The sequence below is a fragment of the Rhinolophus sinicus genome, chromosome 15 (genome assembly GCF_057876585.1).
Source record: "Rhinolophus sinicus isolate RSI-liver-muscle chromosome 15, RSI-T2T, whole genome shotgun sequence".
NCBI lineage: Eukaryota > Metazoa > Chordata > Mammalia > Chiroptera > Rhinolophidae > Rhinolophus > Rhinolophus sinicus.
Genome location: NC_142515.1, coordinates 22,803,736 through 22,830,268, shown reverse-complemented (window position 1 = coordinate 22,830,268; position 26,533 = coordinate 22,803,736). Strand labels below are relative to the sequence as shown.

The 26,533-nt window shown below is 38.6% G+C and overlaps 1 protein-coding gene across 1 annotated transcript; it reads right to left on the bottom strand.

Annotated features, from left to right (window-relative positions):
- Positions 1 to 446: 446 nt before the first annotated feature.
- On the bottom strand, positions 447 to 24,852 carry OGA (O-GlcNAcase). Its single transcript, XM_019724961.3, has 16 exons — positions 24,230 to 24,852; positions 21,166 to 21,217; positions 20,403 to 20,500; positions 18,921 to 19,051; positions 17,625 to 17,796; positions 15,883 to 15,981; positions 14,901 to 15,185; positions 13,028 to 13,186; positions 11,959 to 12,572; positions 11,375 to 11,549; positions 8,080 to 8,165; positions 7,025 to 7,129; positions 6,123 to 6,208; positions 5,647 to 5,839; positions 3,806 to 3,965; positions 447 to 2,593 (listed from the first exon to the last, which is right to left on the bottom strand). The coding sequence occupies exons 1-16, from the start codon at positions 24,426 to 24,428 to the stop codon at positions 2,457 to 2,459; spliced, it is 2,751 nt and encodes a 916-aa protein (XP_019580520.3). The 5' UTR covers positions 24,429 to 24,852; the 3' UTR covers positions 447 to 2,456.
- Positions 24,853 to 26,533: the final 1,681 nt, after the last annotated feature.

Below are 26,533 nucleotides of genomic sequence, written 5' to 3'. Positions count from 1 at the left end.
CTAACTGCTGCTCCTGGCAGAGGCATGCTTTCAAGCTTGTAATTCCAAATCAGCCCAGGCACATACTTCCATCTTGGATTCCTGTCTCACAATTTGGGCTACTCCCTACCATTTTTCACCGTTTGACTAAAGAACCAGGCAAATTGTGTTCCTTATCCTATTTGATGGTGGGAACTCAAACTAGTTGCCCTAATTCAGGTTATGAATGGTGAGAGGTTGGACAGGCCAAGAACCAGCCTCCTTTTCTTATCTTCGGCCTCGCCTTGAAGGAAACCTGGAAGGAAGTCCTTTACTGGAGATGGGAGTGGGAGAGGGCTGCCTTGAAGAGCTGGTCCCTAATTTGGAACAGATGTGGAGAGGAATACTTGCCTGTTAGGTGAGGCATGAAGGGCAGGAGAAAAGGTAAGGAGGCAGACACAGCAAGTAGGTTTACACAGTACACCACATACATTCACTTCAAGTTTTATTTTGCCTCTTGCATGGTCTTCAGATAGTTTTACAGTTCGTTTTCTGAGTTCATGATCTAAACAATCAATGAAATGTCATTCCAACCTTAATAAATATTCATAACCACAGAAAATAGCATAGCACTTTACGATCCTAGGATGATGAAGGTATAGAACTGGACATCTGTTTCAGTTAGCATCTGACCAGAAGACCAGCCAAAGTGATTAAAAGACAAGAAAATGCCACAAGCAAACTTGTTAAAAATCCTGATTCCATAGGTTGACCCTGAAATCCTCCAGATAAAATGCTAGAATTGCCCACTAGTGTACAAAATATACTTAAAATTTTGAGAAAGCCAAGTGACATTAAGCCATTTAAAACAATTATAGATATTCGTTTCACACATCAGCCCTTGAAAACGCAAACTTGGTTCCAGGTTTCCGATATACCATATCCTATCAGTTCAAGGTTTCTATCCTGAAAATGAGGCGGCGTCCTTCCTTCCCTCCCTTCATCTCACCCATTCAGTACACTCACAGGCCTTGGTTGAAAGTCCCTAGGTACCACTAGGTACCACTCTTGAAGACTCTCATAGCCCACACTGAAGGAACTCTAGGAAGGAAAATGTGTTTCAAGTTTTCTTCCCCTTGCCATTTCCCCCTCAGCTCAAAGTTGAACAGCTGATATACAACTGCAAGGAGGCAAGATAACAAAATATTGTTATGAATCTATGGAGAAGTCAGCCAGCCATGATGAAAAAAATGAATCCTGCAGATTACCTGCTAGCCTCATGCTCAGAACCCTTAAAAACACCAAATCTAAATTAAAATACATGAAGCTTTCAGAATCTGTTAAAAGAAAAAAGAAAAAAAAAGGTAACCATAAATCATTGGTTAAAGTGTGCTCATTCTTTGTCTCTTTTAAAAATTAGATACAAACATGCAAGAATTAAAGACTGATTTAATAAAACCAGTAGTGACAGGTCTTGAAATTATAGGACAACTGATCTGAGGGCAAATGGGACCAATCAGTCCCTGAACCCTACTTGACAGATGTCAAAACATTTCACATGCTGACCTGCATTGAGGTTAATTTCTAGAAGTGACTGCACTTGCAACAGATTACTCCTATGAAGTTAGGTTCTTGTACCCAAAGTGGTCATGGCCTAGCCCTAGGTGGGAGGCACTTTAAAAATAATAAAACTTCTAAAAAAAAAAAAAAAAGTAAAGACAATCCACCTTCCACTGATTTACATTATTCAAAGTGCCATCCTGAACCACACCCTTTCATTTTCAAAATGAAAAAAAAATTACAAAAACAGTAAACATAAAGGTAGTCAGATCACAGCTAGTTTATATACAAAAAATTTACAAGTTTATCATTTTTAGGCTTTTGCCACAAACAACTGCACATTTGTCCCTACGAAACACAACATGCCTGAACCAATCATCGCTACAGGAGACAACTGGCCATGGCTTTACAAAAAGCAGAAAAACTGCCCCAAATTGAAATCGTTTATTCAGCTTAAACTATGCCACAACCATCCCACTTGGAATTTCCATCCTGAAGCCTCTGAAACCCACTAAATCTTTCTCATCTCTGCCATGTCCCCAAAGAATAAGAGGCATTTCATTCAATAAGCTAAGGAGAATGACAAATGGTTTTGATTACTCTTAGGTGAGAAATGCAACCACACTGGATGCAGAAAACAGTGCTGACTACATTTATTGGAGACCCCTTATCTATAAGCCCATGTAAGAGGTCTTGGCACCTAACACAAGACCCAAAAATGAGGCCCACATCTGTTTCATACAGAATTTGCAGCAATACTATCTTATTTCAACCAGTGAGTAGTCTCCAAGTATGATAAGTTTTACATAGTCGTCTTTGTTTCCAATCCCAATCGGCTATCTGTTGCCGCTCCAGAGGCTGAACTGTATGAAGACCCCAACCACCACCCACCAGGTGAAGTTAAGAGACTTTCCAACAGTTCATAGTGCCAACAAATGTCACAGGCTCCGACCAAGTATAACCACATCCTTTGGAAATCCTTCCATTTTTGCAATTTCAAAACAGCCTAACTTGCTGTAAAATTCCAGAATTCTTTTATCATCTGGTCTCACTTCACAGAAAGCCCCCCGGGATCCTAGAAATGAAACAAATATTCAAAATATAAGTGTCACTTAATTAGTCAAACTATGGATATGAATCATGACTGATCTTAAATATTCAAATAGATGATTGTAGAGCTTGTCTATGCCAGCCCCGAAATTTCATGCCACAATTTTAAAAATTCATAATATTAAACAAATATTAATATTCATCAATGTTGAATATTGTAGTGATAACTATCTTAAATGATGGACATGTTAACTAGCTTGAATGTAGTCATTCTTTCACAATGTATTTCAAGTCACACTGTACACCTTAAATATATATAATTCTTAACTGTCAAATATACCTTAACTAAAAAAATTTCAACCATGAGTGAAACTCTTCCAGAAAAAAAATTTTGGGGGGAAGAGGTTGTAAGAAACCTCAAAGCGACGGATACCTGTTTATTGTTTTAATATAAAATAAAGTACCATTGTAGGGCCCACAGGGAACAGCCTATTCCAGCCTATGTTATACGCCAATATAACCAGAATGTGTTGTAAATTCTAAGACATACCTCATATAACACCTGTGTGATTCAGTTCCAAGCACAATACTGAGAATTACGCTTCCTTCAGACAGAGTTGTTTAAATTATCCCACAAAGGGACACCACTGGCTCAAATGATATAAAAATGCAAATAAGTGCATTCTCATGTATCAACAACCCTCTAAGGAGGGCTCAACAAGCCACCCACTTCTGTAATGCCCAAGGCTAAACATAGTTTTTTACATTTTTAAAAGGTTGTTTTTAAAAGAATACGCAACAGAAACCTCATGTAGCTCTTAAATCCTAGAGCACTTACTATCTGGCCCTTCAGAGAAAGTTTTCATACCATTAACATAAAGCAAAATATTTTTGAAGGTTGAGTTTAGATAAACTAAAAAAACTGGTCACTCTGCATTCCTAAATGCCCACAGTTCATTTAATTTTCAACTATCATTTATGAATCTCCTGGTAAAATAAATATAACCTCATGTGTTCACTTCTCATTTAATTGGGGCTCAAAAGCATTCAGTGTCAAAGAGCAGCATTTTTCAATGATTACTATAAATGCAATTCTTACACAACCAACAATTCAGAAGTCAAACCATAAATGGTGGTAGGGAAGGGAAATGTGGATTCACTCTATTTTTTTAATCCTAAAATATAGTCCTGTCCCCATCTATCCCAAACACCAGCAACTCCACAAATATATACTCACCGTTAGCCTTCAGTGAAGACAGGAGGCAAGCCATCATGCTTTTGGCTACGCTTGGGTCAGTTACTTTTTTGTGAATATCCATCTTTATCAGAGAAGGGAAGTTGGCAAGGAAAGTTTCTGGCAACACTTCCTGCTCTTCATGGAAGCTCAACATTATTTTCTGTAAAAATTAAAATCTCTTGACTTTCAGTAGTCACTCATTATACATCTATATCCCAACTATAGAACTCAGCAACAGGAAAGGAAAACAATATTCAGTAAAACTCTTCCAGTCATTATATAATTATCACATGCAGAATTAATTAGCTCATAATTCTAGCTGAAGTGTTTTCCATTTTAAAAACTCTGTCTAAATACAATGTGGTATCCTGGATTGGATCCTAGAACAGAAAAATAACTTTAGTGGAAAATCTAGTGAGTAGTGTGAAATTTACAGTAATATAATAACCAAGTTGGTTTCTTAGACCTGGACAAATGTAGAAAATGGGTGAGAACTGACCACTGCACTATACACCTGAAGCTGATGAATGTCAATTATAATTAAATGCGTGTGTGTGTGTGTGTGGTCACAGGATGTAAAGTACAGCATAGGGAATATAGTCAATGGTATAGTAACAGCTATGTATGATGTCAGAGGGTAGGAGACTGGGAGGAGGGTTATTACTTCATGAGAGGTATAAATGTCTGATCATTATGCTATCACCTGAAACTAATAAAAAAACAAAACAAAAATGGGTGGTTATATAGGAGGAACTCTGTATTTGTAATTTCTGTAAATTAAAATTATTCAAAAAACTTTTTAAGAGTTTGTATGGCTTGCATACAAGAGTTTGTATGGCTTGCATACAGATGTAAATTTACTTCACACTGCTGAACTATACACTTAAAAATGGTTAAGATGGTAACTTTCATTATGTGTATTTTACCATATTTTGCAGTTTTTTAATAGAGACACTGGTCATTCTTTATCACATTCTATGCTGCAAACTTTAACTGTCAGATATCAACAGCAACACAGTAACAGCTCCTTCACCAGCATGCCGCAGTGTCACTATAATCCCAAGTGAGACCACTCCAAACCAGCCTCTTATCACACTGCCATCTGGCTAGGGGCAGACGGTAAAAAATAATAAAACACTACAACTACAGAGAGAATGTGAGTATACTGGTGTTGGGAGACGAGTAGAGAATTTCAGAAAAGGGGAAGAGGAGCAACATAGAAGAAAAAAGACAATCTCACAAGAGTCCAAATATATATACCTGAAATGTATTGAACATAAAAATTATCCTTAAGAAAGAACTATTTTTAAAAATGCACCTGCTGATGTATAAACCAAAAACAATCATTAGTTGACCAACGTGGAGCACAACTATTTTAGAGGAAAAATTCACTCAAGTTGGGACAGACATAGAAAAAGAAGCGCTCCTATCAAAAAGCAGACTCTCAGAGATCACCTCTATTGCTGTTTAATTACAATAAGAAATGCATTACTGAGAAGGCAAGTCAGACTCCTGACAACCAAGCAAATGAGATTTTAATTACCTAAAGAGAAGAGACCATAACATCCTTAAATTTGATGCTTCAAAACAGGGAGGGAAAAGAAAGGCTCTTTAACTGTCTATATTGTGTTTTTACTTGAGGAATATTACAATCAAAAACTGTCCTAACGAGGGAATAGCGGAAAATAGCATGCTAAGAATAAGCCCTAAGAATTCTTTTTTGCAATAAATTTAGAAAGCACTGGGATTTTAAGATGTATGTATCTGCTTACTTTTTTATTTTAATAAGTACTTTATTAAGAAAAAAATTATCATAGTATAATTCTAAACCTGTGCATTACCTCTGCTTCAGAGAGTTCTTTGTCACCGTTTGGTTTGGTATACTTCTCCTGCATGAATGGAATCCAGGAAATTTTACACTTTTTAATGAAGGGGGTCACATCTACAGTGCCCAGGGCATAACCACATATGCCATCTTCATCTTCTAGGACAAAGCAATAATCCAGGCTAAGGGAAAGCAGCCCTCCTACTAACCTGCTCAGAAGAAAAGAAGCCAGAGTGAGTTTTAAGTTACTAACACAAAACTTCAAACCTCAGTGATTTAAGGCCAAATGCACTTGAACGACAACTGATGGAAACTACATTTGGTGTACAAAGACACTGGAAATATACACGTTAATGTTCAGATTTTTATTAAAACTAAAGTGGGATTTCTATAATATTATATTTATTTCCAGTCATCACCTCCCCTCAACCTAAACTTGGCTTTGAAATGTCTACTCCCAAATCCAACAAATCCAAATACTTCATCACATACTTGTCTCCAATAAGGTCAGGCTGACTTTGAAAAGGTAAACCCACTCCATCGTCATACATTTCTCTGCAAATCTTGTACACAGAAGCCTGAAAATACAGTCTAGTTAAGCAACACATCAAGAAAAATGGCAACAGAATTTAACAACAATGTGACATTAAGTCAGACTGGACTTCTAAGACAGTAACAAAATGTCTGGCCTTTCCTAATTATCACCTCGGCTTTGTTAAATAAAAATTATTCATTGAGTCAGTTGTAAAACCAGAAGAAAGCAACATGGTTATAGTAAACACTGAGAAGTACTTTGTAGGGGATGGTTTTAGGCAGTAAGCAGTAGATTCAAAATCCCGCACTATGAGTTTGTCTGTTTCCTATACATCAACATTTTTTTTTAAAAGAGGGCGCAGCTCACAGTGGCCCATGCCCGGATCAATACAGCAGGCTTGGTGTTACCAGCACCATGCTCTAACCAACTAAGCTAACGGGGCTATCCCCAAAATGTTTTAAACATGTTATTGTCTTGAAACAGGCTTGCTTTCTGTAGCTGATTGTCAATAGCCTGTAGGCATTTCACAACCAAAAATTACAGAATACAAATACGCTGGAGAAAATCAGCCAAGGACAACATGTCATTTAGACACACTGATTGTTTAGGAATTTTAACTCTGAATACATTTCATCTGATTTTTTTAAGGGAGGAATTAAAGAACTTAGCACAAGATGTTAGGAGTCTGAACTCCTTAGGCTCTTCCTTAAATATCCCCCATGTTCAATATTTTAGTAAACTTTCTCCATCTAAAGTTCCTATGTTAAGACACAGAACTGATTCTTTTAACCAGGGAGTTCAAAGGAATAGTAGTAATGTACACCATAACCATACACCAAGCTGGTAGGTAGACAATTACCTCATCTTTAGGAAAATATGGTCTGATAGTATAAACTTTGGAGGTAGGAGTCAGTGGGGGTGGTTGAAAAAAGAGATCATTTGCCCCATCAATTGGCAGTAAACGCTGTATGAAGAAAGAAAAAGGAGATGGATTAGTGTTGAGGAAATATCAATTTCTTTACATGGGTGTGCACTGCAGATTACCAACTTAATATTAACTGGCTACTGCAGGCAGACCTAAAGAAGAGGGGTATACTATGCTTTACTAACATATATACCTCTTTGCTGGGGGAGGGGGAGTGCTTTTGAATAGAAATTACCCAAACATAGTTTTAGTGGCATATAAATAGGGATTTAAATTTACAATAAAAAAAATAAATAGATTCCAATTATGACAATTTTTTTTTTTAACCAATGTTATATATACCATCTCTCTACTAAAAGATGGCAGAACAGAATGTCAGGAGGAGAGGTTTGGTCTGAAGAGGGTTATCTGTCCAGGAGACGCTTTATCCCCAAAGCAATGCGCTTCAGTTTGCTGTGCGCAGCAGAGCACCTGTTGGGGGGAGAAAAGTAGAATACCTGAAAAGTCCATGAACAAATTCTAACACCAAAAAAGTTTCATATTTTGTTCACATTTTCATTAATAGGCTGTTTTTTCACATGTAAGTTTTATTTATAAAATAATTAGAAGAGTATCCAAAAGCCCTTTCACCATTCACTTGCATAATTATTCATCCTTTTTGCTCATGGAGTTTCCACTGGCAGACAAGCATGCGCGCATTGTGCATTGCGGGCGCAGATTAAAATGCTGTGCGACCTGCAAAGAAACAATGTGAAGTGTATACCTAGAGCCGCTGCGCTTCGCAGGCGCGGGGGGAATTGGCAGCATCTCCTTCAGAAATTACTGTGAAAGAGGAGGAAAATTTGATTTAAAATCCAGCTATGTAACTAAATTGAATTTGGGACTAGAAAGCCTTCGGCAGACCAATCCTTCCAGCCATCTGATGCGCAACATAGGGTTTCTCATAAAACAAAGAAAATGTCAATTCAGTTGTGAATTCATATTGATACCTGGAACTCTCCTGCTAGACCACCTCTAAAGGCCCAGGGTTCTTGGTCTCCAATTAAGAACTGTGCTGAAGAATGACTACGACACCCTGTTGAGATCAGATCCAAGCGGAGAACGTTACGAGAAAGGGGATTTCCTGGGGTCTCAAACGTCCAACAAACTAACAAACACTGTGGCAATAGCTCTCTAACAATAATAATAATCCAGGGTTTCAGGGCAAGGCTGTGATAATAGTTTTTTAAAATTCACAATGGAATTTCAATATTGATGTTCCTTCCTTTGATTAATGAATAATCACTACTAAAGAGTTCTACCTTTCTTTAATTGTTGGAAGGACAGTAAAAGTCTCAAGTTTGAGTCAAATTTATATATTCCCTAGAAACAGCTGTAAAAATCAAGCCAGCTGCTTGCTCTGTAGTGAAATTAGTTATAAAGTGAAATGAATTAGATGAGACATTTTATTATCACAGCCCATGAAGGAATTAAACTTGTCTGAAGTCACATTTTACATTTTGAAGGGTACAGGAAAGGGAAAAGGGAGCAAAAAGGGGTTAATCTTGTCAGAAAACTAAGGCCAGCAGAATAAATAAATTGTTCACTAAGTTGGCAACAAAACACAATGAGAATCCTCCCCTCCCACCAAGGACAATCCAAATTCAGACGTGGCTAGTGATACCAGTCTGACAAGATTCTGAGAACAAAGGAGAGCCTACTGATGCTCCTAATTTGTTCAGCACTAAAGCATACTTTTCTTAAAAGTATGACAGTATCCGGCTCCTGATTGGCCATTATAATCTTTGTCTGCAGTGCAATTAACACATGCATAGAGTAGCAGGCTTTGAGGTCCAGAAGTCAGCATTAAGGTTCACCACTTAACGAACTTCATATGCAATAAAGGCAGCTAACAGGAAAACATAATTAAAGGCAAATATTTGGAGGCCAAATCAAAATCACCTGCCTAATCTTCTGACAAGATAAGCAGCGCAATATAGTTCTTTTCCATTTGAAGACAGCATTCTACCTCCTGTTCAAGTAACAGTCTCATCAAGACAAGGTATAGTGTGCTAGTCAGACAGTCCCAAAGCAAATCAATTTTTGTTGTTGACAATTCAGGCCCATTAAGAGATTATATCCAGGTTTGTCATTTTTCAGGGGTAGGGGTACTTTTGAAAAACATGTATAATGTAGCATTTGTAAAATAAGTATGAAAAAGGGTCAAAATTTAGGCTATGACAAGAGAACCTGCCCCATTCCACAGCTCAGTGTAAATTTACACTGCAGGAAAAAACAACACCTCTCAAACTTTAAGATCAGCCAATTTCCCCTACCCCAGACTTTGAGACTACAACATAACTAGCACTTCCAACTATTACAATAAAAAGCTGCATGTACGAAGAGCTGTGTAAATGAAAACATGGTTAATGCCTCAGTCGCTGCGCAAACGTGACTTCAGTTCATGCCTATTGCCCTTAAATCTAGCTACCTGAGCTACCTCACAGACAGAACCTTTCAATTTAAACTAATTAATCATGACGCGCTGTGAACATCTGCCGCTGTCCATCCAATAGCAGTAGACACTTGTGCTGAGGATTCTCCCATCTGTACACAATGGGGAAGAAGATAATAGAAGTCGTTAGTAATCAAAAGTACTGCATAGCCACATTCTTTAAAGGACTGAATGCCAGCTGGACTGGAGAGGAGGAAAACAAAGGGTTCTAATCAGTAACTCCCTGAAATTACTATAGAATATGAAAATACTCTCCTTGCGGTGAGCTCTTTGTAAAGCTACGTGATGTGGATGCCAAGATGATCATTTAAAACTTCTAACATGATCTGACCTTCAACTTATACAACAGCTATCTATACAATTTCGGAAAGCTGCCCCATAATTGTACATATACAGAGGTAAAGGCTGAGAGAAAACACTATAATTACAAATTTAATTTTTAATGAGTCTTGAATTGAAAGTTGCATATCAAATGTTTTAAGTGACACTTTCTCAAGCTCAATAATCCGTATCTCAGAGTAAAAACTTAAGATTTAAATCTTCATAAGGGTTAATTATAACCCTCTGGCCAGGAAATTTGCTGTCATCCAACAACCAACATCGTTTTTCCTGAGCCTAACTAAGCACAGACATCTATCACAGAAAACAGGTATCTTAGAGCCTTCAAACAAGGTCAAAATTTTCTCTCTACCTACTGTGGGTGGGTGGGTGGGTGTGGATGTGTGGATGTGTGGATGTGTGTGTGTGTGTGTGTGTGTGTGTGTGTGTACAGGAACCCAAAGTTCTATATTTTCAAATTAACACAGACTACTTTTAGCTGCTAATAATTAGTTGTATCACAGGGAAACTATTATTATTTTTAATATTTAAGAGCCCAAAGTATACAGGCAGAAAGTGAGAAATCTCATTGCTACTACTCAACCTAAGCTCAGTGTCTCACACATCTATTTCACAATCAAGACCATGTAACCCATTACAGTATTTGTGACTACTATGAAAACTGACATGTCAGTTAGCCTTGCTGCCTGCTGTGTGCTGTATGTAAGTTCATTACATATTCCTTATAGCTGGATTGATAACCTGGAAGTGAAATGAAGTCCCTGGAGAAACTTGGCCATGCTGGTGCTTTTTTACCAAGTTTGAACATTTACCCCAAAAAAACCAGTTTTCAAAGGAGACATTCTAAAGTCCATTAATGAACAGAGAGTTTTTAGGGGACTGCAATTTCCATCCCCTGCTAAAACCAATTACTTGGTAGAGAGACAAAGAAAAAGCCTTGTGTGAAATAATACCAAGTAGCACCAGAATAGCCCACCACTAAAGCTCGCATGCGCACAGGGCTGGGAGGATGGCTTCCTCTTGCCAGGCCCCTTATGTCATTTCGGCAATTCTGTTAAACACAGCATTAATGTTATCAAGACACAGCAAGCAACAGAGAGCTTACACAGTCACAATTCATAGTGTCTCATCTCCAAATCAGATAAAAATGGTATAGAGGGTTCCATCCAGGAAGCATTCAGTCAGAGCAAGTTAAAGTCAGTACTTTCTAATACATTTTCAAGATATTTAGGCTGAATTAGCCCAAGGGAGAAAAATCAATGTGCTCAATGTATTTACTGAGACTTGCATCAAGTCTGCAACAATGGCTACACCTTTGAAAGAACTCTAGGCAAAGAATTAAAACAGAGTTGGAAATTCGCCAATTCCCTAAATGTTTTTCTCCCTATGGGATAATCTGTCTTTTGTAAGGGACAATATATCTGAGAAGAGATTATTCCTGGTGCACCTACCTAACCACTGTACAAAAGATTTCACCATAGACATTATACTCTTGATATCCCAAACATAGGAGTACATGTCATAAAGGATTGTCCTGTTGGCACAATTGGAGAGCCGAGTGAACATTCCCATCACTAGTCCGCACATCTCTTCAAATTTGGCTGCTCGTGACCGCCATTCTTCAATCTATTAAGGATCAATAAAAAGACTTAAAAAAAATTGCAAGCTTAACACAATAATTTAAAACATAATTATAAACTAAGCTGTTTTGGTACCAGGTGTGGGAAATTTATCCTAAACATTAAAGAATCACTGAGCTTAAACTCTTTAGATAAGCAATAAAAGTTTATGGCTGCCCAAACTAACAACTATTCCTAAAATCATCAACTTTGACTTCCCTTCATCTCTAGCTAGAAGGTCAAACTATTGAAGTGTATGTACCAGATTCCGCAGAGCCCACATACACTTGACAGAACATATTCTAAGACGTGGCCAATTTTCTGCCAGTTACGTGTACTACTAAATAAGACGTCTTCCGTATCATCAGCAGGAGAACCATCCAGGCTAGAGAAGCAGGTAAATTAAGCATACTCACTTTTTCAGAGTCTTTTCCTTTGCAGTTGACACTGACAACACTGCTATTTGCTCGAAGCCACTGGAACTCCCGTAACATCTGTGCTCCTTTGGGTCCATGCTCATAAGGAAGGTAGAACAGGTCAGCAAGTAACTGCAAATCCTCCAGAGTCACAGGTTCTGCAGTGTACAAAGGCTTTTCATTTGGACCTGGCACAAACTGCTCCTTGTTTGTCTGTTCATCAGTCTGCATAGGGGCAATATCACTAATGCAATCTTCCTGCATAGACATCTCTGGGGATTTTGATTCAGCTATGCTCTCTTTATCAGTGTCCATTGGTTTCAATTCCTCTGCCATTTTAGCTTCAACAATTTCAGTTAGTATTTGATTGTCATTCTTGTGGTCTGTTTCTTCTTGTTTTTCCACTACCATATCCATGGGCTCCTCATCTGGCTGTTTCTTTTCTTCTTCCTTGGTCAGAGCTGTAGGCTCACCACTCAAAGCTGCTCCCTGGCTCATAATGGGCTCCTGGTAAACCGTTGTAACTACAGTTGTGGCATTTAAAGAGGGTGCTGCAACTAGGGGAGTTCCATCAACTACACTTGCTTTAGCTCCACTGTGCGCAACTTGCCTGCCTACAAAAACAAATTATCACAGATAATCAGCATTAGAAAAAGATCAAATTAGAGCTAGAAAAATGTTTTCTTATCATATCTATAACGGGAACCTCAATTTGAGCTTCCAAATAATATGAGCCCTGAGAAAAGTGCAATTTCTCTAAAACTACCAGGGAAGTGGGGAAAGAAGAAACAGGTGATAAACATCCCTAAACATGTCAACACCTCTTTCAAAGATCTGAATTTAAAAATACTTAAATAATTATTTCAAAATATACTTTTTAAACAATTAGTGTTACATCAAGATAAAACTATTTAAGACCAATAGTAAGATTTCGAAAACATTATTTCTCTCTAGATTCCTAAATTTCATTTTGCTTGGTGGGCCTATGGTAAGGCGCATCACAAATGTTCTTTATTTTATGACTCACCCATGTGCTCCAACCCCCTTACAAAGAATGGCCAAAACTCACTGCTGTACTGATGAGGTACGCCAAACTCCTGCAACCATTCTGTTAAAGCTAACTTTAGAGCCATCTGTGGACTATAAAGTACATCCGTTTCAATATCTTCATCACTGCCTTCATTTTCTAACTTTATTTGGATAGATACAGTACTGTCTTCACTGTCAGCTGCAAAAAAAAGTTGAGAGCACAAAAACAGTGTGATTACAAAAGCATCCTGACAAGTGAGAGGGACAAATGCAAAACACTAGTTGTTACAGTATAGAGAAGCAAAGAACTATAACCAGAACAAACCTTAAACACAAAAATGCAAATGCAACCAAGACCCTTCACTGAGTAACTTCACCTAGAATAGTTATGTAAATGCACTGGTAAATGTAAAAATCCCAATTGAAATAAAGAACACAAATTTTAGAATCACTGGAAAAGTCATTCGTAAATAAAAATAAAAAATTAAAAAAATATTAAAAAAATGTTGGTCCAGAATACCAACTGTTGGGAATGCAAGGTTAAAGGCGCTAAGCTTTCCATAAAGAAAACGTTCCCTACCCTTCAGGGGCTTATAACTTAATGGGCAAATAATTGTGAAAAAAATGGGCAAATTAATAAAGTGTACTGAGGGGGAAAGAGAAAAGTCGATTAGAGAACCTACATATGAGCACAGATAATAAGCACATAATGAAGCTCTGAACCACGATGGTAGTAGAAAAAACTAAGTCTGAACTCTTTGGCTTGGTATTCAAAACCCTCTATTCTTAGCTTTCCTTCTTATTTCCCCGCACACAGCCCAGTTTTGCTAATGTCTACTACTCCTTAGTGCTCTCTGCCTTGAAAGAGGTAGGAGTTAAGTGCCACATATACAGAGAGGATTGAGATTATATCTCTAATTTTGTGGGTTTTATTGGAGAAAGGGAGAGTAATGACTCAGCCTTAAAAGGAAGCATTAATTTAATAAACAGAACTGGAAGTAGGAGTACACAATTGAGAAACAGAATACCACTATGCAACTATATACCACCAAGGGTTATTTCAATACCCCCAAATGGGCCAAAATTCAAATAACTTCAAACTTCAGTGTCCAGTGTTTTCACCTCCAGCCCACCAACCCTTTAATCCCCAACAAACTTTATTCATACTTTGACCCAGTTTAAGTATCCCTTCCCCTACAAAATCGTTTCTTATCACCAAATTTGCTTATGGGAAATAATCATTCCCTCTGTGTTCCTATGGCAATTTGTAGATAATTATGTCAGCACTTATATTATAGTACAGCTGCCTATACGTTTTATCCAACACCAGACTGTGTTCTTCAAAAGAAGGGAACACTTTATTCTTTGCACCCTTAGTGCGCAGGAAGATGCACTTGCCACACAACAGGTTTTTAAATGTTAATAAACAACTAGCCAGCATTCTCTCACTCGGAAATCAATTAGGACTTTTCATAAATTAAGAAATTAGTAAGCCAATGTTTAAAAAATGAGAATATGCTCCATAAATACAAGCTGAATCTAAATGACATATGAAGTAACTCAGACAAGAATATCTAGTCATCTAAAATATCCCACTTAATAAAATCACCTGAAAACACAAACTGAGTAAGAAATCTAGGGATAAGGGGAACACTAAAAGACTAATCAGTCTAGCACTCAGACTTCAAAGGCTATCACATTTTAAAACAGAGAACTGAGGTCAAGAGATTATTAAGTAACTTGTCCAAAGCCACTCAGCCCTTTTTCCATCATGTAGGTATACATTCATAGGATTAAACACACCTTAAACAAAAATCGCTTAAAACTGTGATGACAAAGGAATAACTTGCAATCAATGGCTCTAGTTAACCCCAGCTCTCCTCCCAAGGTCAAGCGTTAAATAGTCTACTTACTCATCACTACATCTTTTCTCACTCCGTTCATGTTTGATTTGTACCAGGTAGCAAGGGTGTGGATAGCAACATAGTTGGCTTCAAATTCGCAATTTGGATTAGTCAGGACTCCTTTTAACCGTGGGATGAGCTCTGTGGATCTTCCTTTGTATGGGCCCAAAAATAGTCTCTTCTGATCATAATCATTAGCATGAATGTTATCCCAGATCACTGGAGCTCTCTTAATGATCTTAGAAACCTCTTCGATGGACTCTACTGGAATTTCTTTAGAAACAACTTTGGGACCTAGAAATAATGACTTTTTGTTACGACTCCCACAAAATACTTCAAAATACACTGCATACAATTTTTTATTGTATATTCCTTGTTATATGTATACTTTCTAACATTTTCTCTTTTTAAAATAACACAGCAATACGTCTTTTTTACTCACCTTTCCCCCAATTATCTCCTCAGATTTGATTTCTAGAAATGGAATTAGTATTCAAAAGGTGTAAATATTTAAGGTTTGGGCAAGCTTCCTCAAACTGATATGCTAATAAGAAATTTTCATGTAAACAATTTATTTCTCCATTATAACACAGTATACCCTTAATTAGACAAACCCAAATTAACCTAAACTCTGGGAGGGTTTCTGCCCTTACTTCTTAGAATAAAAGTTAATACAGTTCATTGATTACTAGCTGTCAATCTAGCATGACAGCTTTTATTTTATAAAATAGAACAGTCTCTTAGAGCTAGTATCAATACCCTTTAGCCCAGTTCCCCATAGATCTATTATTTATCAGTAAATTATATTTAGGTTTACTGGAAAGCCTCAAAGATTTTTCTTTAATACTAAGTGAAGAATATATACTTTGTAAAAGAAAGAGAATTTTAATAAAGTTTTCTGGTTAAGGCTCATTTTTAAAAAAGTATCTAATTAACCAAAACCAATTTCTCTAGGTTTTCAAGTTTCACTATATAAATCTGAAAGACTTACCTGTCCAAAGCACCTCAATTCCAGGTAGAAGTTTTTCACCCACAGTCCTTAAATAAGGAGACTGAGACACATTTGGATAACAGAAAGTGCCACAATATTCTGAATGTAAGAGGGAACATAAGTAAAAAGTCAGGAGTGAAATGGTCATGAGTTTTTGAATGGGCAAAAAATATCTACCAATTCTAAATTTTTTTCATCCAAATGATAAAAAGCCTCCATATCATGCCCCAAAGGAAGTAAACTCAAATGGTAAGTTCATTTAAGAATCAATTAATTTAAAAAGTCAGTAAAATCTGACCTTTTTCCAACAGTAATCTAGATCAATCCTTACGATCACTAGAAATACAAGTTTACTAAATAAAAATTTGAGCATTTTCTACATAATTCTGAATTGTCTACATTTTTCAGTATCAGTGGCCAAATAGAATGAATCGATAATATCGCAACAAAGAAAGCAACATTATGACCATGACTATTAGTAGTATTCAACTGCAACTACAGTATAACTTATAGTTAATTAAGTAATTCCAAGTATAATCTTACTAAACGTTATTTGAGTACTTATGTACTGTCAGACTACTGAGATACAGTTCACAGCTCACAATACTCTAAGACAGACATAGACACAAAGTTAAATAAATTCAGTCTAAAATTTCTTAGAACTTATTTATCTCTTCCTGAACAGGTCAATTCTGGGGAAAATTTCTTGTAAGCCAAATTTTAAGAGGCAACTGAAAGAGACTAAAACATTTTCAATGGAAGGAAAGGGGGGGCAGGTGAGGAAAAATTGTTAAGCTTTCTATGCTGACTTCTGAAAGTAAGAGCTCAGTTGGGAGTGGGAAGAGTGATAAAGGATACAGAGATGCATAGGTAGAAAAAAGGACCAAGCAGGAAGAAATATGAAGTGACTACCTTAAACACTGTGTAAATTTTTTTTCTAATTTTCATTTTGATACTATCCCTCCTTTAATCCTGAAACTGTAATGCTCATATATCAGTAGTCCCCCCCTTATCTGCGAGGAGATATGTTCCAAGGCCCCCAGTGGATGCCTAAAACCACAGATAGTACCTAACCCTGTATATACTGTTTTCCCCTATACATACATACCTATGATAAAGTTTAATTTATAAATTAGACACAGTAAAAGATTAACAACAATAACTAATAGAAGAATTATAATATACTATAATAAATGTGAATGTGGCCTCTCTCTCAAAATATCTTACTGTATTACACTCACTTTTCCACTTAAAGGAAGCACCTTACGCTTTCTCTTTGGCATAGATGAACTGCCAGCATCACTACTCCTGCACTTCGGGGCCATTATTAAGTAAAGTAAGGATTACCTGAACAAAAGCACTGTAATACCCCAACAGTCAAGCTGATAGACAGTCAAGCTGATAACCTGACAACTAAGTGACTAGCAGGCGGTTAGCATATATATTTTCCAACTGTGGTTGACCACGGGTAACTGAAACTGCAGAATTCAAAACCATGGATAAAGAGGGGACTACTGCACTTCCAGTACTAAAAGCTACATAAATTCTTTTGCCTATTCAGTTGTCATTTATTAGTCACTAAAATTTCTCCAACGTAAGACCCTGAAAAATGTCTTCTAGAAAAAGAATTCCTACCTTTATATGCCGAAGGGAGAGGGAATTGCACAATAAAGCCCCATACATGGTCCTTTACAAGTTTGCATTTCAAGACTAGTTAAATATAAAGCTATTATATACAATACCTGTGGGACAGAAGAGGAAAGTTTCTGGCTCTCCTAGGTACTGATAAATTTCATTTGTGATGGAGACCTGGGCATGAGCAAAAGAACTGAATACCTCTTTGTCTGCTGCACACATATTATGGTCAATATCATCAAAAAGCAAGGCAAATGACCTGCACCCAAACTGAGAAACCTAGGATAAGAAAACAAGAGGCTTTATCATTTCAGAGTAAAAAATACAGGATTCCAAATGTTAAAGTATATACTTAATAATTATATTTAAGAGTTAAATATTTCCTTGGTGAAGTGTTCAAAGCCAAATTTGTTTTTACATTATCTATGTTAAACAGCTAAACAGTTTGGGGACCCATTTTTCCTTTGAGTTTGAATGCAATATGCCAATGTCCCAACAAAGCTTCTACAATGTAGACTATCCTTCTACCACCTGAGTTGCTAATTATAAAAGACCAAACTGTCAGAAAAACATAAAAACAAGAACGATAAGTAAACCCAGGCCTGTTCTAGTCCCAAGAGACACACTGATCCTAATTAATCTCTTTGCATATAAACCTAACTAGGCCGTGAATCAGAACACAGTAGAATTTGATCAAATAGGGTAATAACCTTTTAAAAGCGTATTCATGGAAATTTAACTATCTTAAATTTTTTACCAGCCATTTTAATGCCACCAGTAATATAAACCTTTGCCTAAAAAACATATTTATGTGTATCAGCAAACTTATTTTACAAAAAAGTTGTGCAGCTTTTATGTTAAGTAGAATTTAAACTTCAATCAGGTTCACCAATAGTTTACATGTTTACGTAGTCTATTTTTCTTCTTATCTTGGGAAACTAATCATTTCCAGACTGAATTACACCTCTTGTCCATATAACCAAAGAAGTTGACATCCAACAGGTAAAACCCTGTTTGTATAATCTCAGTCACAAGTTTAGTTGAGCATCAAATAGTATACAGTTTCTCAAAATGTGGTTCTAGATCACTTAGTTTCTGAGATAAGCTCCCACCCCATGGCAGTATAAGAATCTCTGGGAATGGAGATTATTAGTCAGCATTCTTGTAAGCATCACTTCTAAGCATTCCTTTAAGGCAGTTCTTATGCAAAGTGAACTTTGAAAAGCACTAGTACCTCCAGTAAAGCTCACTTTAGAAAATACTCCTTGATCAAAAGCATTAAAGTAAAAAATATGTACAGAAACAAAAAGTATGATTTTGGTTTCCTTTTAACATCATAAAAGTAACTCAGAAAATTTCAAGTACCAATTCAGGGAACTGTAACGAAAAAGTAAGGAAGTTACCTGGTCCAGTTTGCGTTTCAATGTAGAAACTTCCTTGGGATTAGAAAAGGTAATATCCAATCCAGGTGAGATAGCATAGATGAACTCTATCTCATATTCCCGTGCAGCAGAGATGAGAGTCATAAGTTGTTCTAAAGAACAGAGTCCAGATTTTTAGAAAGCAGCACAGAAAACTAAAAAGAACTTTCACCTTTCAACTGAAGAGGTCATTTTCTCCAATTTACAATGAATCAGGAAAGGAAGTCCCTTAAATTTCACAAAATTGTCATGTTCAGTGTGACAATAAAAAGAAAAACATTCTTAAAACCGGGGTTAAGTGATGGCCTAAACAATCCTGACCTCTCATCTTTGTAACTACAGGAAAAATATTCACTACAGATTTTAAGTTTTTAAAATGTGAGACAGTTTTCCTACGCAAATTGAAATACTATTCCATATCACAGGATATATCTTTAAATAAGTTTCAGCGGTAACTCAAGATAGTCATTTTGACTATATTTTGATTATGGATCACATTAAATTTCATTACCAGCATCACCAGAAAATAATTAAGTTAAAAAGAGACACTTAAATTATATAAAGTAGTAAACTACAACACGAAATGGAGATGGGATTAAGTTTTAATTGTTTCTTCATAATTTAAGAAAACTTTCTTCCTTCAGTGCCTTGGCTGGGCTCTGTAACCAAACATCTCGTTAGCTACATGTGTCTGCCATTTAATTCCAAGTATGAAAATGTTTTCCCATTCACTCAAGTTCTCAAAGAAAAGCACCACTGTCAAATTTACAAGGAGGTTCTGTGATGTATGACTTTACAAATTTTCTATAACTAACTCAACATAAGAACACATGTAGCAAGGATAGTTTGTTATGGCTTTTCACTTCAGTACAGGCCTGGACTAGGAGGAGGTCTTTATTTTAAATGAAAACAGGACCAGTAATAGTAATCAAATGGTCAAGACCAAAACGTACTTGAGCCTGAAGCAAAAGTACATATTAGTAATACTAATTGTCTTTATTTAAAATTTTTTTTTGTTTATGGATTTTTTTTTTGCATTAACTTTGGTTTAAAAAATTGCATATGATATTATTTATCCTGATTACTGATTTGTTTTTGAGTCCCAAAAAATTTGCGCCCAAGGTGGGTGCCTCACTTGCCTTCTTGCCCTAGGCCTAGCCCTGCTTCAGCACCTTTGTCCAGTGGCCCACTGTTTAGGCCACTGGCAGAAGTTAACAAGTACAATTTATGACCACAAAACAGATAAGAGTTAGACTGGCACACCCATGAATCATACTATGGCTGTGCAGTTAGTACCACTCTGAATTTGCACTAACACCGAGTTACCAGACAGAAGAGAAGGAAACTACCTACAAAGTGGAAAAAAAAAAAAAAAACTTCAGAAAAATTTTGTACAACTACATTTAAAATACAGCTGTTTTCTACACGTATTCTGAATCTATAGATTAAAAAGAAAAAGGTTACCAGCTTCCTCCACTGAGTACATCTCTCGCCAAAACATCCGATGTTTGTAGTCATCTTTTGGGGCATACAAGTATGTATTTAATTCCCATTTCTGGAGCCTTCAGGGGAAAGAAAATTACGTATGTATAACCAGGCAACATGTAGATAGGCTATAAATCTCAGTTTTCCTTTTCTTGGAGCATCTCCATCTCTTAAAAAGCTAGTAATATTTGGGTGCAGTAGTTTTTAACCTTTTTGTAATCCAGTACAATTGTAAAAAATATTACAAGGAACGTCAATATATTCAAGTCTTAACTAAAAACACAATAGCTCTGAATGAGGGAGGTGAAGCCCCGAATCTATTCAGCTTCTCCAGTCAAGTTTGACCACCACTGGAGTCTAAGTGAAGGAGAGATTGAAAAAACCAACTTCTGCAAATGCGAGAAACTATCAAACTGCACCTGGCCTATTCAGTGTATTTTTTAAATTTATTTTACTGGGGAATATTGGGGAACAATGTGTTTCTCCAGGGCCCATCAGCTCCAAGTCGTTGTCCTTCAATCTAGTTGTGGAGGGCGCAGCTCAGCTCCAAGTCCAGTTGCCGTTTTCAATCTTTAGTTGCAGGGGCGCAGCCCACCATCCCATGCGGGAATTGAACCGGCAACCCTGTTGTTCAGAGCGCTTGCTCTAACCAACTGAGCCATCTGGCTGCCCCCAGTGTTAGTATTTCTTCAAACAAAAATGTTAATGGTTTAAGACTCTCCTTCATATAATAAAAATTTACCTTCTAAAGAGTTCTTTTCTCTGTTCCATAATCCAAGGTCTTCCATAAAATCCTATATTCAAAGTAAGAATGAAATTATTTTCAAATTTCAAAATGTGTTAAGCTGTTTATTGAGAAAAGCAGGCTACAAAACATACACAATACAATCCTGTTTTGCAAAAAATGTGTACAATATACCAAAATCTGAAAGATAATTTAAAAACATTAAGGTGTGTTTCGGTGGTGATATTTTTATTTCATTTTTGCTTAGATAAATTTTCTTATTTTTCCACCATGGACACATATTACTTAAATGATAAAGTTATTTAAAAACAGCTAAACATCATCTTTTTTCACTGCCAAAAAAACCACGACCAAATATATTTAAATCTGTTTTAAACGATTATCTCAATCTTACAATGGAGGAAGAGGAAGCAAAGTAATCCAAAACTGCTAATAATAACAATTACTACCTAGGAGGAGAGTTAAACTGCTTTTAAAGGAGGGGGAGGGAATAAGGTAGGAAAAAAAAATCAGGAACAGAATTAGAAAAGAATCTGATTGACCAAATTTTATGATCACTTTTAAGTTCCTGATACAATAAAAGTTCCTTAAACTACATTCACAACAAACTCAAACTGGCCCAAACAGGAAACTCTCAAGCAATCTCAATTCCAGAGCAAAGGTCTGAACAATTGAAAATTCAAGAACACGACTTTCTCCAGAATGTCCCAGGCACTAGGAACGCACATTGCAGGAAACAAACCTGCAGAATGATGACCTTCTGTAGTAGTATAATCACCAAACTGCTATTTGGAGCTCATTGTTGTTTGCTAATCACACCTTACAGCTTGCCTAACCTTTATTTTCCACCTCTAATCGTCTCTAAGAGGTAAGGACAACCTCTCAAGAGTACCATGAAGATGGTTAAAATGGCATTTTGAATACAAAATGCTCTAACACTCACTCACTCTTTCTCTCTCTCCCCGCGTTCCCTCCACACCTACCTACCTGCCTACTTAAGGGACTAACCGAAAACTGAAATTTCTGACATGTATTAAGCTCCAATCTCTAGACAAGATGGTTACTCAGCACCACAAACAAGGACAATGACAGACCAAAAAAAAATTCACTACATAATATATGAAACTGTAGCATTTTCAAACTTGACAATTTACTGCTACCCTCTTATAGGTCGGTGACTACCCTCTTAAGGTGATCTTAACTAAAATATTACATAAATTTTATACAAGTCCTTATAACTTTCCTAGAATACTTGGCATGATTTTTCTCTTAAAGGAATAGGCATTAAACATTGCTTTAGAGCTGCTTCAATATAAAAAAGAAACATTTTTCAAGTGTCTAACATTTTAATGTTTAGAAAACCTCACTTTGCTTTTTGAGACTCACATTCAAGGTTTTGATTAATTAGCAGCACAAAGAGGGTGCTGTGCTCTTACACAAAGGTTTAGGAAGGAAAGAAAATAAAAAAGGAATCCTGGCAATACCTAGTTCATTTTAGGAATGGTGCCAACTTAGAGAGAAAAAAAAATCAGGTGCTTAGCCACAATGGAATGGGAAGGACAATTCTTAAGAGACAACTCTATTCTCTGAGTATTTCCCTTTCAATACTATTCTGAAAAACAAACCAACTTATTAAACTACAAGCTTTTCTCCATAATTATTGAAGGTGTAATGAACAGGCAAGTTTCCTTACTCACTCTAGCTCTAAAATTTCTGTATTCTCCAGCACTCCTTCCCTACCCTCCACCAAAGATCTCTGATGACAAAACACAGATTCTTTTTCTAGAATCTCCCTGCACTAAAACCAGCCCACTAAATATATCAACAAATAAGTCATACACAGCAATCAAGTTTTCATAAACTTTGAGTCCAATCAAATATAAAAGTGTTTTTCCATTCTGTCTTCCCCCAAATTCTGCAAGACAGTTAACGGTGCTGAACTATTTCACTCCTTACTGAAAATTAGTCTGTCGTCTCCTACAATTCAACTTTACCTAAAATACAGTAACCATCACCCAACTTGCAAATGAATACTCTATGCTAACACCACTGGAAAATATGAGTCTCTCAACCAAGAGGGCAACCCTCTTTCCTTTTCCGTATCTTTCTCCTTTTTTATACACTGATACTCCTGTGCACACCATTACATATAGAACTAACAAAGCAGACAGCTAGGAAAGCCTGGGTCAGCCAAAATACTTCACGCATATGCTGTATTCAAGGAAAGAGCAATAATGCAACTGATTCATGCTTCCATAAACAGCACGGCCAATTATTTGTACATCATATTCATAAATTGTGATACAATCTCCTAGTCATTTTCCACAACTACCCAAAAGCCCATCATTCCTTTTAAATGGAAATGAGGTGGCGGCGAGAAGGGCATTTTTAAACTTCTTCTGCAGTCACGAAATTAAAATTCCGTATCTCAGATATTAAAGTCAAAGCTTCATCCCTCAGGGGCAAAGCACAGCAGTGGGCAAAGGTCAATTTTCTAGGCTGAAAAATGCATCTTCAAAGGGTGGGGGGTGGTGACGGGCCAGCAAAAAAATTCTAAGCACAGAGGAATTCGTAAAACTATAGGCCTCCTGTGCTTGCTTCTCTTCACTCCAGGAGTACAAGCACATCTGGGCGGATTCTTTTTTTCCCAAGGGTGGGGACAGCAGCGCTGTCCACATTTTTCCGTGTGAACGCAGACCACCCTAGGGAATAAGATCCCAGGATACAAACACGTATATCACAAGAGCCTAGCACTAGGCTCCTTCCAACGCCTGCCTCCGCAGGAGCACGCCAGGCTCCAAGCCTAAGGCGGGTGGGGTCAGGCTCGTTAATTGCCAGAGGGGAATTCGACGCCATTTAAGAACGTGAGGGAGACTTGCTCACTGTCTTGCCTTTCTCCCCTCGTGTTAGCATGGTCAGATTTCAGGCCCAAGGGAGTAACACCCTTTCAGAGCCCCGTAAAGCACTGCCGCCACCCCCCTCACGAGAAGAGAACACGTTCGTGTACTGGGGCGAGGCAGGAGGGAGGAAGCTCGTGCCCAGCCTGCGCCAGGGCTCTCACCTTCCACCACGCCACACAGGAACCTCCGAGCTCCTCCTGCCGCCCCGGCCACCGCTGCTCCACCGGTCCCGGCAGGGTTGTCTTCTCCAGGGGCCGGAGCCGCCGGCGGCTCCAACGATGCCCCCGCCGAGACTGCAGGGTTGGCGTTGAGCTCGCTCTCCCGCTCCTCCAGCGCCGCCTGGCTCTCCTTCTGCACCATCCTCCTGCCCCCGGCAGCCGCCACCTCTGCTGGTCCTCTTCGGCCTCCGTCCGTTGGGCTGCCGGCCCGGAGCGCTGGAGAGAGCCTCCGCTCCAAGCGCACGGCCCTCCGGCTCCTTCCCTTCCTCCTCTGCCCTTCCCCCTCCTTCTCCGCAGGGACCCGAATGCCCGGATGCGAAGGGCGGCGGCACCGGAGCGAGCCCTTTGTCAGCCGCTGCCTCAGCCTAAGCTGGAGAGCCGGAAGCTTAAGCAGAGAGCGAAGCCACAACCTCTCGGTCCCTTGAGACAGGTGGCCAGAGCTTCTTTTCTCGTCCTCCGTTAGTCTCTGTCGCTCTCTCAACAATCGTAGTTCTTCCACTGTTTCCCCCACCAAGCCCCTAGTTCTCGGCTGCCGCTGCCGCCCGCTTCCTGTTTATCCGCACTGCGCTTGCGCCAGAGACCGGCTCAGACCGGTCCCCTCAGCCCCGCTCCCCCTCCTTCTTTTGGGCCAGCCTATTGAGCTTCATTTGGTAGGGGGAAGTAGAACAGAGGAGACGCGAAAAGTGGACGGTAATGAAGGCAGTAGGATGAACCATTTATGCTCGCCACCCTCCAGAACAATGCGGGCGCCCTGGGACAGACCATTACCCCACCCGAAGAAGGGAATTATGGGAGGAGGCCGCAGCGGGTTCGGGCAATAGGGATAACGGGGGGGGGGGGGGGAAGGTGAAAAAGAGAGGTGTTTACTCTCTCAATGCGCAAGCGCGGAAACGAAGCCTCTAGTTCTTAAAGACATAGGAAAGAACTGACCTATTTCTGTTGAGATTTTTCTAAACGCTCATTACGTCAGCCTGACCCAGACTCCGTTCTGTGAAGACAACGTTCCAGGGAGCTCAGCTCACCCCGGTGTCTTGAATCATTTTCCCCTGCTCCCCACAGCTTGGCGCTCACCCCTTTAAAAAATTCAATCTTTGTTTTCCTCATTCAGCAGACACCTATTGAGTTGGCCTTGTGCTAGGCTCTTGGGCCACTATGAGCTCACAGGATAATGGTGGAGACAAGCAAGTACACACACAGTCCCCATAAGGTGTACCCAAGTGTTGGGACAGCTCAATGGGGTACTCATTTAATCCTCCTTTGGGCAGAAGTTTGGATCTTGAGCTGCATCTGAAAAGATGAGTAGGAGGTAGCCACACTGAGTACCGGGGAAGGGAAGTGAGACTCCAGGTGAGTGGAATACTACAAATGTAGGGAGGGGTGAAAACGCCTGGCTTGTTTGGGACTTGGGGAACATGAAGTGCGCCTAAGGGAGAAGTGAGATCCCTTGGGCCTCGGCATAAACATTTCCTTGGGGAAGCCTTCCTTGAGCCCTAGATGGGCTTAGATTCCCTTGCAGGTTTTCAGAGCTCCCTGTAGTCCTGTCATAATGCACTTACGTTGGGAGAGCGGTCTCAACTTGTTAGGTATAAATGTGAAATGAGCATCTCGGTCTCCTTCTGATTAAGACTTAGTATTGTTCATCTTACACTTTGGTCTCATATTCTACTCTTCCAGTAGTAGCCCAACTTGTAGCTCCAGGGACTCTTATAGTCCCTCTTCTTTTTAGTCTTGAAGTGTTGAGATCAGGGGTAAGAGCAAGCATTTCCTTAGGGGACTTCCTGTGATGACATTTGGGGGTCATAAGCAGCTTCACTGGATATTGTGATCCTTTGGAGGATTTGGGGCTGTCATCCCAGTTGACCCCAACCCTTATTCTCATGACACTTTCCTGTTTGCTTCACACCTCACACTGTGACATCTGCTAGCAAGTCAGCAGGCACAATTGCATCTACTCTCCATAGTCCAGACTTGGGGGTCTGTGGCCCAGGCAAGCTCCACCACCCGTCTATACCTCTCAAACTTGAAGGGCAGTTCTTGCCACACACTTTGTCTCCATACCACACCTACAGCAGGAACCGAAGTTTCATAGGCCCATGATAAATATTTGTGAAGTGAATAAGATAGGGCCCTGCTCTCAGAGAGTATACTTTCTGGTTGGAGAAACAGACCATAACAAATTCAGTACATACACAGGAACTCAGTCTGTGGTAAGTACCATGAAGGGAAGAAATTGAGTGATGTGATGGA

What these genes read in the sequence shown, in the direction of transcription:
- OGA (XM_019724961.3), bottom strand. Translation starts at nt 24,428, where the DNA reads ATGGTGCAGAAGGAGAGCCAGGCGGCGCTGGAGGAGCGGGAGAGCGAG. An exon ending in AGAAAAGAACTCTTTAGAAG is followed by an intron (nt 20,501 to 21,165) that starts GTAAATTTTTAT and finishes TTTCCCCTGAAG; the next exon opens with GCTCCAGAAATGGGAATTAA. An exon ending in AAGAACTCTCTGAAGCAGAG is followed by an intron (nt 3,966 to 5,646) that starts GTAATGCACAGG and finishes TAATTTTTACAG; the next exon opens with AAAATAATGTTGAGCTTCCA.